At 40.0% G+C, this 12,341-nt stretch overlaps 1 protein-coding gene across 4 annotated transcripts in view; it reads right to left on the minus strand.

Moving 5' to 3' along the window:
* Nucleotides 1-319: 319 nt before the first annotated feature.
* ARID4A (AT-rich interaction domain 4A) overlaps nt 320-12,341 on the minus strand; it is a 46,926-nt gene continuing 34,904 nt past the window's right edge. The window contains exons 16-25 of one of the 4 annotated variants that reach the window (XM_064659516.1): nt 10,691-10,941; nt 9,251-9,448; nt 8,120-8,204; nt 7,686-7,818; nt 7,381-7,443; nt 5,242-6,372; nt 4,525-4,629; nt 2,967-3,182; nt 2,610-2,756; nt 320-2,179 (exon numbers count right to left, since the gene is read on the minus strand). In XM_064659516.1, the coding sequence (XP_064515586.1) occupies nt 2,076-2,179; nt 2,610-2,756; nt 2,967-3,182; nt 4,525-4,629; nt 5,242-6,372; nt 7,381-7,443; nt 7,686-7,818; nt 8,120-8,204; nt 9,251-9,448; nt 10,691-10,941 (2,433 nt within the window). In that variant the 3' untranslated portion in view covers nt 320-2,075. Of the gene's footprint in view, nt 2,180-2,609; nt 2,757-2,966; nt 3,183-4,524; nt 4,630-5,241; nt 6,373-7,380; nt 7,444-7,616; nt 7,819-8,119; nt 8,205-9,250; nt 9,449-10,690; nt 10,942-12,341 lie in introns of all 4 variants that reach the window. The other 3 variants (XM_064659515.1, XM_064659518.1, XM_064659517.1) reach the window with 3 other exon arrangements.

A 12,341-nucleotide genomic window follows, 5' to 3' on the forward strand; every position in this document is an offset into this window, starting at 1 on the left:
ATCCTCTGTGCTGGGTATGTGTATGTGCCTGTTTGAGATCTCACAGTGTGTAGACAGGTTAGATATCTGCACAAGATATAATTAATCCTGTTATTTCACCAGATTTTCAATTTCCTTCTGCAAATATTAAACATGTGACCCATGTTACTTCCTTTTGAATGAGTATAGCTTTTTATTCGTAGCTATTGTAAGATTAACAGTAAAAGTTAGCTCTTAGGAAAAAGTCTTTACAGTAATTTATGGAGATTAATTTTCCTATTTAGGTTAAGCCCAGACATTTACAAGAACAATCACTTAAATAAAAATAGAATATAAAGCCTATGTTTAAAACATGGCCTTTATTAGCGCTGTCTAGTGAGCTCCATATTTATCTTACATTGAAATAGTTCTGCTTTGCTTAAGAAAAGACAGAAAAAGTGCATTTACAAGAGTACTTTTTCTTTAATTTTCTGCGAAAATGGAAGGAGTTGGAATCACAAGTTGACAAATGCTGCAAAATGAAATTTCAAGAAACATCAATTTTAGTAATGCTACGCCATCACTAGTGTTTCCTTCTGACCCTCTGCCGTGTGAACCAAATATCCTGATATACAGTCTAGAGCATCTATGGTTTTACTCTACAGCATATTAAACACAGAAAAAGGGGCCCAGACCCCCTTTCAATGTACAAACATGAATAAAAAAATTGATTAAAAAAATCACTTTTATACATAATGTATATGCAAACTGTCTTTAAATACATGGTTTTTGGAAGAGTTATTTACAAACTGCATCTGCCCGTGGGACAATCCACAGACAGAGCACACACAGTTGCTTTTACTTTATTGTTGCATCTCAACTTTGGGAGATAAGAAATTTTTTCGGCAGTACAGCAAACAGAAGAACTTGTGACAAAGGATCTTAAGGGCAACCCAAGAAATTTGGTTCCTCCAAACAAGGTTTAAGTACTAGGACTGCCAAAGTCTCCAAATCAAGTTTAGTTTAAGCCAGATGCCCACTGATAGATCTGTGTGGGGGAGGACACGTAGACAGACCCATTGGAAGTACAGGAATGGCTACTGGATAACTCCTCCTGAAGAGCCAGAACTGAGAAGGATGTTTTATCCAAAGAGTGAACTAACCTAGAATTTTTTTTTTCCAATTTTATTAATATTTTAAAAAATACATAAAAATACAACATCCAATGTCTGAATAAATATATTTAACAAGTTGCAAGATACCTTATTTTACACAAAAATTTCAGCTTTAGAAATCTTGTTAAATAACTTCATTGTTGTTATATATTTCATTTTTCGTCTTTTTGTAACAAAATAAAAACTCTGAAATTACATAGAAAAAAGACAAAATATTTTTGTCAAGGGATAAGATAGTCCACTGAAAACCTATTCACAATTCCACTGTAAACATTAATAAACATTAAAATATTTGCATAATTGTGTGCTCAAAAATCCTATAAAAAGTGGAAGACTTATTACAACTGTAGTTTTCAGTCAACTACACTTCCTTTCACAATTTATTTTGTCCCATTTACACCTTTAGAACTGGGCACATTGCTGAACACATACTTTGGCAGTTCTGTATAGCAAGTGCTTCCACGAAGAGGAACTACTCACCAAGAGTTACCTACAGCTCGGTGAAAGTGCAGCAGCTACTCAGTTCTTTCGGGTAATTAATACTCTGATGTCTGCTTGGTGCACTTGCTTTTTTAAGATCACCCTAGAACACCTGAATGCTTCATTGGACATAACTTTTCAAATTTGATAAGTGCCCTTTCTCTGCGTTAAGAAAAAAAAAAACAAACAAGAAACAAAAAAAACCCCAAAAACAAAAAACCAAACACAATGACAAGGATGTCACGTTGTGCCTACAAACCTTCAGTTACCAATGAGCTTAAGTTCTCTGAACAGTAAATTAAACAAAAGAAGAGGGTGGGAGGGGAGAACAGGTACAGTCCAGCAGTGGAAGTGTGTACAGGATATACTTGGCAATGTCAGACCAGTTGAGTGCTTTCTGTGGCTGAATTTCAGGATTTATGTCCATGGCAGCAAGTTGCTGGCAAGGCAGAGAAATGTGTATCACCTGCATTCGACAGCGAGCACGTTCTGGGGAGGAGAGGAGGAGGATGGACTCATTCCAGTGTCTGAGGAGGCAGATGACATGGATGCTCCTGTGTGTGACACTAAACACACAAAACAACCCATCAGCACGAGATTATCAAAGTACAGCTCACAATGATGGTTCCCTCGGCCATTATGTTGTTTAAAAACAAGCAGCACAATCTCAGAACACGGATTTTTTTGTCAACTGCTTTCACTGCTCCATTCACAGAAACTGGATTAACCTCACCCATCTACTGAGAGATAACCCAGGGGAGTCATTACCCTGATTGAAAACTCAGACCAAGCTTGCACTAGGAAGTCCAAACTTCTAACATGCAGTTATAAAACAGTCAGTAAATATTTCTGTAGGGTTCAAGTTCTGAAAAGCCACAAATGTTCTTTCTAAATATGTATACAAACAGATTATAACTTTTTTTTGAAAAATATTATCATTTAACCTCCAGTTGCATTGATTTGTCATGCAAAGCACAAAGCAAATCTCCAAGTTACCTTCTCTGTCTTTCTTTTTCAATCTTTTCCTTCTCCTGTCTATGGTTGCTACTTCTGACTTCAAGGACATGTAGTATTTTCGTATCTCCTGCAGTTTTTCTTGTAAGAAGGAGATCCTTTCAGTGCTGCTCATATTGTCCAGTTCATCTAAAAGTGGGAAGAAAAAACAGCTTTATTAAGGCCATTTTAAACAAATCTTAAGTGGATGTAAGCCACAGCATGAGGGGTAACACACTTCCACAGCTATGCCATAAAAAGCCAACACCTAATTTAGAATCCCAACATTTGCACATTTTTCTTTCAGAACAAGTTTTCTTCTAAATTCCTTCTAATTCAAGTAATTTAAAGAATTCTTACTGAGCTGGAAACTCCACTTGTACACTCTGGGTGAAGCATTCTGGTGGTGGTGCTTCTCCCTGTGTTTATCCTTCTCCCCATCTTTGATGTGAGGGGAAATCACTCTGGCAGGAGACCGAGAAATCTTCTGTGGTTTGGCTGCATTGAGGTGTTTTACAGGAGTACATTTACTGGAACTGTCCAGCACAGGAAGGTCTTCACTGTCACTACTTTGTCCTGTAATGAGAAGAATTTAATTTGGATTTAAAAAAAAACCCCACCTTGACATTTTAAAAACAGTGGTTATAGTAAAAAGCAATGATTAAGGAAAAAAAGCTGCTTCTTGCTCAGAAGATGCCAGAGTGCACCCAAGGGAAAACCATCCCAGATTCCACGTGTAACATCAGACACAACATGCACTGAACTCCCAAGTGTGCAGGAGAATTCAAGGGCTGACTAGGCCTAGTTAAGAAGTGAAAGTCAAATTTCTTCACAGAAATAGTAAATAAACTCATCAAAATCAGAATATCAGAGCACTGATAAACTATCTTAAATCACTTATTTTGGCTTTCTAACATAGAGCAAACACTAGAATTCCTTTCTTAAAGATTACCCCTGCATTCTGTGACAGGACAAGGGGGAATGACCTCAAGCTGAAGGAGGGCAGGGTTAGGTGGGATATTGGGAAGAAATTCTTCCCTGTGAGGGTGGTGAGGCCCTGGCACAGGTTGCCCAGAGAAGCTGTGGCTGCCCCATCCCTGGAAGTGTTCAAGGCCAGGCTGGATGGGGCCTGGAGCAACCTGGGATAATGGGAGGTGTCCCTGCCCAGGGCAAGGGGTGGAACTGGAGGATCTTTAAAGTCCTTTCCACCCCAAAACATGGAATGTGATTCTGTGATTCTAATATTAACAGCAAAATGTTTTTCTGCACTGGAATATTGGCTCCTTTAAAATAAAATAAAGTGGCTCCTTTTCCATAAAGTTACCCAGTTTCCCAGTAAAGTTACCCAGGGGGTTGGAATGAGATGATCTTTAAGGACCCTTCCAACCCAAACCAGTCTGTGAATCTATGGAAAATGAGCTACAGAACCATAATAATTCACATTTCTATAGCAAGTTAGAAAATAATCACATACTTGAAAGAAAAAAAACTCCTTTGGCTGAAAAGCTGTTCTTTAGCATCAAACATTTTTCTGTACTTCATAAATGGCAATTTTTTTTCCCCCACCAGAAACACCTATTGTAAGACTTCAAAGTTACTCTCTCCCAAAACTCATAACCAATGTAATATATAAAAATCAGCATAATGGTTAAATATTTAGTAACTGCTAACACACACAATTAGTAATTTTTCCTAAGTAATATAAAATAGCCAAGAGATTCCCAGTAACTCTGCTACCACAGAGCTCAGAAGTTCCCTCCAGTTGTTCACCACCAATAATCTTGATGAATAAAAATGAAAAACCCTGACAGGGGAGTCCCATTCACTGCAAACAGTGGGTAACAGTGAGAACAGTGGGCTCTTATCCACGTTTACAGGCCAGGAGAACCTTTCCCCTCCTCCCCCTCCAGGAATGTACCTGTTCCATTCTTTTCATTTTTGGCTGCAGCGCTGGTTCGCTTTGGAGTTCGCTTTTGTTTCTTTGCCAGTGTTCCACTGCTGCTGTCACTGGGTCTTTTTTGACCTACATGAGAAGGAAAAAAAAAATGAAAAAACCCCAAAAACAAAACACAAGACAACTCAAATATTTCTGCTTCTAACAAGCTCTTTTTATAAGCAAGAAAGAGGAATTTAAAACCAGACAGGATAAGACAGTTGGGGTTGTTCAGCCTGGAGAAGAGAAGGCTCTGGGGAGACCTTAGAGCTCCTTCCAGTGCCTAAAGGGGCTCCCAGAGAGCTGGAGAGGGACTTCGGACAAGGGCCTGGAGGGACAGGACAAGAGGGAATGGCTTCACACTGACAGGGTGAGATGGGATATTGGGAAGAAATTGTCAGCTGTGAGGGTGGTGAGGCCCTGGCACAGGTTGCCCAGAGAAGCTGTGGCTGCCCCATCCCTGGAAGTGTTGAAGGCCCAGCTGGATGGGGCTTGGAGCAACCTGGTCTAGTGGGAGGTGTCCCTGCCCATGGCAGGGGAGTGGAACTGGATGGTCTTTAAGGTCCCTCCCAACCCAAACCATTCTGTGATTCTACAACCAGAAGATAAAAACAACCAACAACTTTCAGCAAAGTGACACTGGACTTAGCACAACTCTGGAAATGATTACAGCAGGGAGTGACTTTCCCCAGGAATGCTCACCTTTCTCTCCCATCTCTCTCTCTTGCACAGCAATACTACAATTGCTTGATGTGGTGCTGGCTTCAAACCCATTGACAGACTCGCTCTCGCAGAGCCCCTCCTGGGACTCCTCAGCCACACTGTCCACCTCGATGGTCACGTCGCTCTCGCTCTTGACGCTCCGCGACTCGTCCTGGCTGAGGGCCAGGGGAGAGGCCACCGGGAATGCCGAGGGGACCGCGGGGGGTAAGGCAGAGGGGTGGGAGTTCGGAGCACTGGGCTCTGGCTTTTCTGCTATTGTGTCTTCACTGCCGCTCTTCTCCTTCTCGTCCAAGTCATCCAAGTCCACCTCGTGGCACAGCAAAGTCTCGGGACCGATCTGGGGCATCGTGTCGTCCTCGTCCTTTAAGGGAACGTTCCCAACGGCTTCAGGGGGACGTTGGAAGTTGTCGCTCCTCAGTTCCTGACCGCGCGGGGCCGATTCCGCCACCAGGGATGGCATCTCCTCGTGTCCAGTTCTGAGGGACTCCTCAGCATTCACCCCTCTACATTCCTCTGCTCCAGTACATTCATTGGTCCTCTCTTCAGATACAATATTTGGCACTTCCATCTCACTCTCTCGCCGGTTCCTCTTCTCGGGTGATGCCTGTTCCAGAGTTTTCCTTTTCAAAAGCTTCTTATCTTTTGTAGAAGGTTCTGTCTCGCTTTCAGTAGTGCTGGAACTTTCTTTACAGTCCAAGGAAGACCCATCTAACCTTTCAGGTTCTGTGAGAGATTCATTTGCTGCCTCTTCTTGGCCTCCTGGAGCAATCTTTGCATTCTCCAGAGAGGGATCTTTTGTCTTGCTCCTTCTCCCTTTTCCCTTGGGTGATTTTTCAGCCTCTCTTTTGATTTCTTCGATTTGATCCGTTTTATTTCCAAAAATCTGAACTATTTGTTCACTTTCCTCCACTTCCAGTTTCAGTGTTTCTAGTGGCTGCACTTGAGTCCTGTCATTTTCTTTCAAAGTATGAGGGATCTTTGGGTTTTCTTCATCGAGCTTCTCATCACGGAGTTTTTCGCCTTTTTCCAGTTCTGAAGTTTCTGGAGAAAATTCTTCATTCAAATTCTTTTCAGATGACTCATCTGCTTCACTGTCAGATGTGCCAGAGTCTAAAGAAATTTCAAAAAGAAGCAAACAGCACCCTAAATAATTAATTACAACACAATTTCTCATTTGAACCACACAAAACCCCCCTCTTTTTTCAGTAATCTAGGGAGTTACATCAGCTTAAAAAATCCTGCATTATTCAGCACACTTGCTACAGTTCTTATTTTTACCTAAAATTTCTATGAAACTGCAATAGTAGTGATATTGTCAGAGTTCAAGGAGCATCTGGATGATGATTTTAGTCATATGATTTAGTTCATGTCTATAATTCTCCTGCTACTATTTCCCAGATAAGCCAATATAAGTGAATTACAGTTTATAGTAGCAAAAATAGTTTTACAGATGCCCATAACCTGGGGATGTTGCCTCCCCCACCTGAGATTACAAAACCAAAAATCAGTACTACTCCCCTCCATGCAGCCCCAAACAGAAAAAATAAAAACCAAAATCAAAAATAAAATCCTTCTAAATAATATGGACATTTCACTGCTAAACTTATGTACAAGTGGTAAACCACACACAGAGCAAGCATTGCTACAGTACCAGAAGATTATTCAGGGACCTGCACTAACAGTGATTTCACTTGAGTTCTTGCTCAGAGAGGCTTAGAAATATCAAAAATGTTGCTGCCATTTGTGTATAATTAACAACTCTGCTGGATGATGTAGCACTGAGGCTGAGGACTTAACTCCCACAATACAGACTATCATTAGAGCACTGGATTTGGCCTGTTCAATATCAGGAGTGAAAGGTTCTGGCTGAAGAACATGGAATGATTTGTACAGTCATTTCTGTGCCACAGCTCTCCTGTGAGCAAACTGTGCCCCTCAGCAGTGTCAGCTCAGCTACTTCCTCAATAAAGTTCACAAGGAGAAAGAAAAAAAAACAACAACAACAAAAAAAACCAACCAAAAAAAAAAGGTAAAAAAAAATAAAAAAAAAAATCAAACTTCTTTTGAGAATGGTACTGAAAAAACCTCCAAAGTATACACAGGACTGAGATCACTCACCGTTTGATCCTCTATCAGAATCAAACATTCCTGAGCTACGTCTCGTCTGCCTGCGAGGTGTTGCTAAAATTAAAATCGAAAGGATTAATTTTTATGGAGTCAAGTCTGCACCAAAAATCTGCTTCCTCACAGTGCTGGTGCACTGCCTGGTTAAGCAGGACTGGAAGGCTCTGACAGGGCAGTGCCAGCACCGCTCACAGGCACCTCCAGGCCAGAACACGAGTGCACAGATGCACCTTCGGTTCCGTTTGGGAATGCTGGGGGATTGGACAAGTTGTTCCGTGCACCTCTGGCTCCGGATTTACCTTCACTGGTGGCTGTTTTGGATAAGCTGCAAGACGTGTTGGATGGAAGAGTAGATTTCAGAGGGGGCCGCCCACGCTTGGACTTTTGTTTCTCCTCGTCCTTCTTCTCGTCCTTTTCCCCGTCTTCTTTGCTCTGAGGGGAAAACAAGGAATTTTTATTGAAGTTTCACTGCTGATCACCAGAACCTTTCTCCTTCTCCTCTATTAAAAATTTAAACTGTGCACTGAATTTTATTTTTTTTTTAAATAGAGGGGAAAACAGTGAATTTTTGTTAATGTTTTCTCACTGCTGACCATCAAAACTTTCCTCCTTCTGCTCTATTAAAAAACTAGACTGTGGACTTAATAACCTTTTTTTTTTTTTTAAATAACCTTTTTTTTTTTTCACCCAGTCATTAAACATTGTACTACAAAAAACTTATTGAGATAATTACTTTTGTTTTTTTCTTCTGTTTTCTCTTTGGTCCTCCTTTGTCCACAGGCCAGATAATTCGATCAGCTTTCACCCACTCATCGTACCTAAAAGGGAATAACAACATGCTGTTATCACTGATATCACAGAAAAACTCTGACAGAATATGAGCATTAAAAGACTAAATTACAGAAAATATTTATTAGTGAGAGGTAGGGAAAATTCAAGGCCAGGTTGGATGGGGTTTGGAGCAAACTGGGCTAGTGGAAGGTGTGTCCATGGCAGGAGGGTGGAACTGGCTGCAGTTTAAGGTCCCTTCCAACCCAAACCATTCCATGAGAGCAGAGCATGGATTTACAAACACGTGCAGGATCTGGCATTAGAAAGATGAATTAGATTGCTAGCCCCTAATAAATAAATAAATTATGGGATGGGGGAATGAAGGTAGAAACTTCCCTGTCTCTTGCAGCACAGCACTGGAACTCAGGGGACTGAGTCAGCTCTGAAGTGTGGCAGTTCTTTCACATATTTGGGACACCTTAAGTTACATACCAGAAGTGCTGTATTTTTAAAAAGTATCAATTTTGTGGTATTTTTGTCTACATAAGCACGATGCTCTTAATATCAACAGCAAAATAATCCATTTCTACAGCAGTGTTGCATATAAAGACTGGCTGCCAGAAGAATTTGATATATTTTTTTCTGCAGTTCTTTGCTGCTTCGCCCTCTCCTCCTCTCTGTACTCTCTGCAACCACAGTTAACTTTCAGTACAAGAATATATTTTGTTGCCAAAATTCCAGTGCTTCATACACTTAATTGTAAATGCTTTCACCATTATCAATGGCCCCCCTAAATAAAAAAATCTGACAGTGCTGACACAATAAAATTCAGGGATACCCCTGCAAGGAGAGAGGATTACTAAGGTGGGTGGAAACTTGGAAACACAGAAGTATATTCTGATATTTTAGTGCAATACCACGAACAAAATCCCTAACACTGAAAAGTGCAATAGAGTCAGAGCCTGTACTGTTGATAATTCAATTTGGAGCCATGTCACTGATCATCCTTCCCTTTATTTTCTTAAAAACAAACATTTCTTTTGAAAATAAGCCTTTCAACAAAGAAATGAAAGGCAATTTTTGTTCTCCTCACCTTACATTCCAACCATAGTAGTGAACTAAATATAAAACTTCTCCATCATCAATTTCTGTGCTTTTAATACTGGCTTCATAAATTTTTTGAGTCTTTCCACGTCCATATTTTACTTTCACTTTGGTTCCAGTCAGGCAGGGTTCTGTGTCCTCCTCATCCTCTTCACCTTCTGATTCTCCTTTGTTCTCAAGTTCCTCCCTGCAGTAAAATGTATTTAAAATGCCCACTAATTAGTGACAATGATGTTTTAACATTTAATGAGTGTAGCCAAGCTACTACAAAGAAAAAGGCTGCAAGTAAAATTCTTTTCCTTTTCTGCACCCTGCACTGCCTCTGAAGCTGGCCTGGACCAAGGGTGAGAACCAGAAATATCCAGAAAATGGTAATTTAAATTCAATTTATTAGGTGTACAACAACCTCAAGGCCTAAAGATTATTTTTTAAATTAACATTTTGATAATACATAGAGGAATAAGTTAACTCAGTGTTTGGCTCCTCAGTAAGACATGAAGAATGAGCTTCAGTTTTTAAAGTAGGCTTGATTTTAACACAGTTTGCTTAACTGTAGAAGTTACAGTTACACTTTACAAACTGTACATAAGTTTAGACTGCCATCACAGTGATCCTCTCGTAGATACAAACACCACTCCATTGGAAAAGAGTTGTTTGCAAGAGTGTTTAGCCAAGATTAGAAGAGACCACACAGCTCTTATTACACCTACAGCTAATATTTATGTCTTACACTTAAACATATTTGCAAGAATTAAAATTAACCTATTTTTACCTATAATTCTCTCCCTATTTTAGGGCGAATTTATGATAAAGTAGAAGTTAAACTACAAAAAAGTCATCAAGAAAGAAAATACTCAAAAAAACTATGGGTTTGTTTTTAATGAAATGTTTTTGCTGGCCTTCAGTGAAAGATCAACTATAGTGTTGTGGCAAACAAGAGAAGTAACATCCAAACTGCTTAAAGAAAACTCCTTGATGCCTTGGTCACCTGACATACAATAAAAACAAGGAGCCTGGATCTTCAGGAGCTATCAGGAAACACTTAAACAAAAGCAGAGGAGAAGAGGGATTTGCCCTTTTTATTCTGACTGCCCAGAGAAGTGTTCCCAAAGTGCTCCCCACCCACACAGCACCTGGCACAGTCACAGGAGGTACCAGCATGATCACACACCAGCACAACCTTGGCAAATAAAATGACAGGGAAAAACACTGGCTGGCATCTACCAGAAAAGCTGCTTCCATGAAGGACAGCTGGCTCTGTTTTATTGGAAATAAAACGTGCCTTTCCCTGCCTGGCTGAGTGAATTAGGTCCCCAATTCCCACACGTTAGGAAGATCTCCATCCAGCTCTGTGTATCCTCCTGCTTGGAGCACAGCTCCACCATGGCACAAACAAACCCAGAGGAAGGTGATACAAGCCAGTGTTTACCTCTCTCTCTGCCTCTCTTCCTCTTCATCCGACTCTTTGTCAGAGTCCTCCTGTTTTTTGAGTTTTTTCTCTTTTTGCTTTGGTGTACTTTTCCTCCCTAGTGGAGTTTCGTTTTCTTTCTTTTCTGCGTTCTCAGGTGTTTCCTCTGTATCTTTGTTTTCTTTGTTACTGTCTTTTAGTTTGTCTGGTGTTTTATCCTCTTCACCATCTTTTTTAGCAGGGGTTGCATCACGGGCAAGTCTCCTTCGTCCCTAAAACAGAAACAACATCAGTTCAATGACTCCTGGCAATTGTTTTCTCTATAACCTCTCCAAATCTCAGCAGAAAAAGTGAGATTTACAACAGAAGAAAGGCTGGAGATAACACAAAAAAAGGCAAAATGTTCTAAAATATTAAGATGAAAGATTTTGTTAATCTCTTCAATTGGAATGAAGAGGGCAAGCTTCTGAATAATTGCTGGAGGATTTCAGGACATTTGGTTGGACCTGTAAGGTTTGTTGCTCTGACAGAAAGGGCCAAAATGTCTGATGCAACTGATTTTTGGGGATCTAATACAGGTTTATCATTTTGTTTATTAAAAGACTCTTGATAGGATCATTGCTTTTCAATCAGAACATTTAAAATACATTATGAATGCAAGATTAATTATCTGAAGGGCATCCAAAGATGACAGTAATGAAGGCACTATAATAATTACAATTCACAGCAGCATAAGAGCAAATACTTTGGAAAAATAGTAATTAATGAATAGCTGGTGACTGGATTAAAAAATAATAAAATATATAACCAAATATTTAATAATTGCTAAATTAAAACAAAAGACAGCCAATGATAAAAAAGATCAAAATATTTTACCATTTCTTTATTATCATCTTACCAGTTTTCTCAAAAAAATCCTCAAAAATAAATGAACACACTAAAAACAAAGCTAATGCCATGTCAGGAAGTTCACTGGGGCTGATACAGCCTGGAAAAACCACCTGCAGTCAGGCAGAGATCTCAACTTGTGTTCACACTGTGTCTTTTTATGCATTAATTTAAAAGGCCAATATTTGCTTGAAAAGCTGGTTTTCAGGAGGTACTTTCCCAAAATTACATTTTAGTCGAACAAAACTCTTACAAACTTGAACCATTAAAAAGGAATAATTCCTTGTCCTTCAGCAGTCATGCTCTAAGGAACACAAAAGAAAAACGTCTTTTAAACAGAATTAACATGAGTTCTACAGAGTCATATTCCAACAGCTCCAAAGTACTGTTTGCACTCTCCCTGGTGTTCAGTATCCTCATATCTATGTAGCCACTAATATAACCCTCACCTCTGGAGCATTTAAGGACAAATGAAGACTAAACTTAAGTGTTTCTCCTCTGCTTTTGATTGTATATAGTAAAATTGGAGTGTTTCTTTTATTAGAAGAAGTGACACTGTGATTAAAAACCAGCTCAGATAAATGTGTCTTCCTTTGATTCTTAAAGCCATAGCAGGCCTTTGGTACTCCTGCTTCTTGCCAGAGAGCTCCAGGTTCCATGTGCCTGTGGAAATCCTCAGCTACAACCAAGACTGTCCTGCTGTGTTTCCCTGCTCTGATGACCCACAGCTCTCAGGAGCTCCCGTCCCATCCCTGAACCAAAACACATCTGACATCCAACACAG

The sequence above is a fragment of the Pseudopipra pipra genome, chromosome 6, assembly GCF_036250125.1.
Source record: "Pseudopipra pipra isolate bDixPip1 chromosome 6, bDixPip1.hap1, whole genome shotgun sequence".
NCBI classification, from domain to species: domain Eukaryota; kingdom Metazoa; phylum Chordata; class Aves; order Passeriformes; family Pipridae; genus Pseudopipra; species Pseudopipra pipra.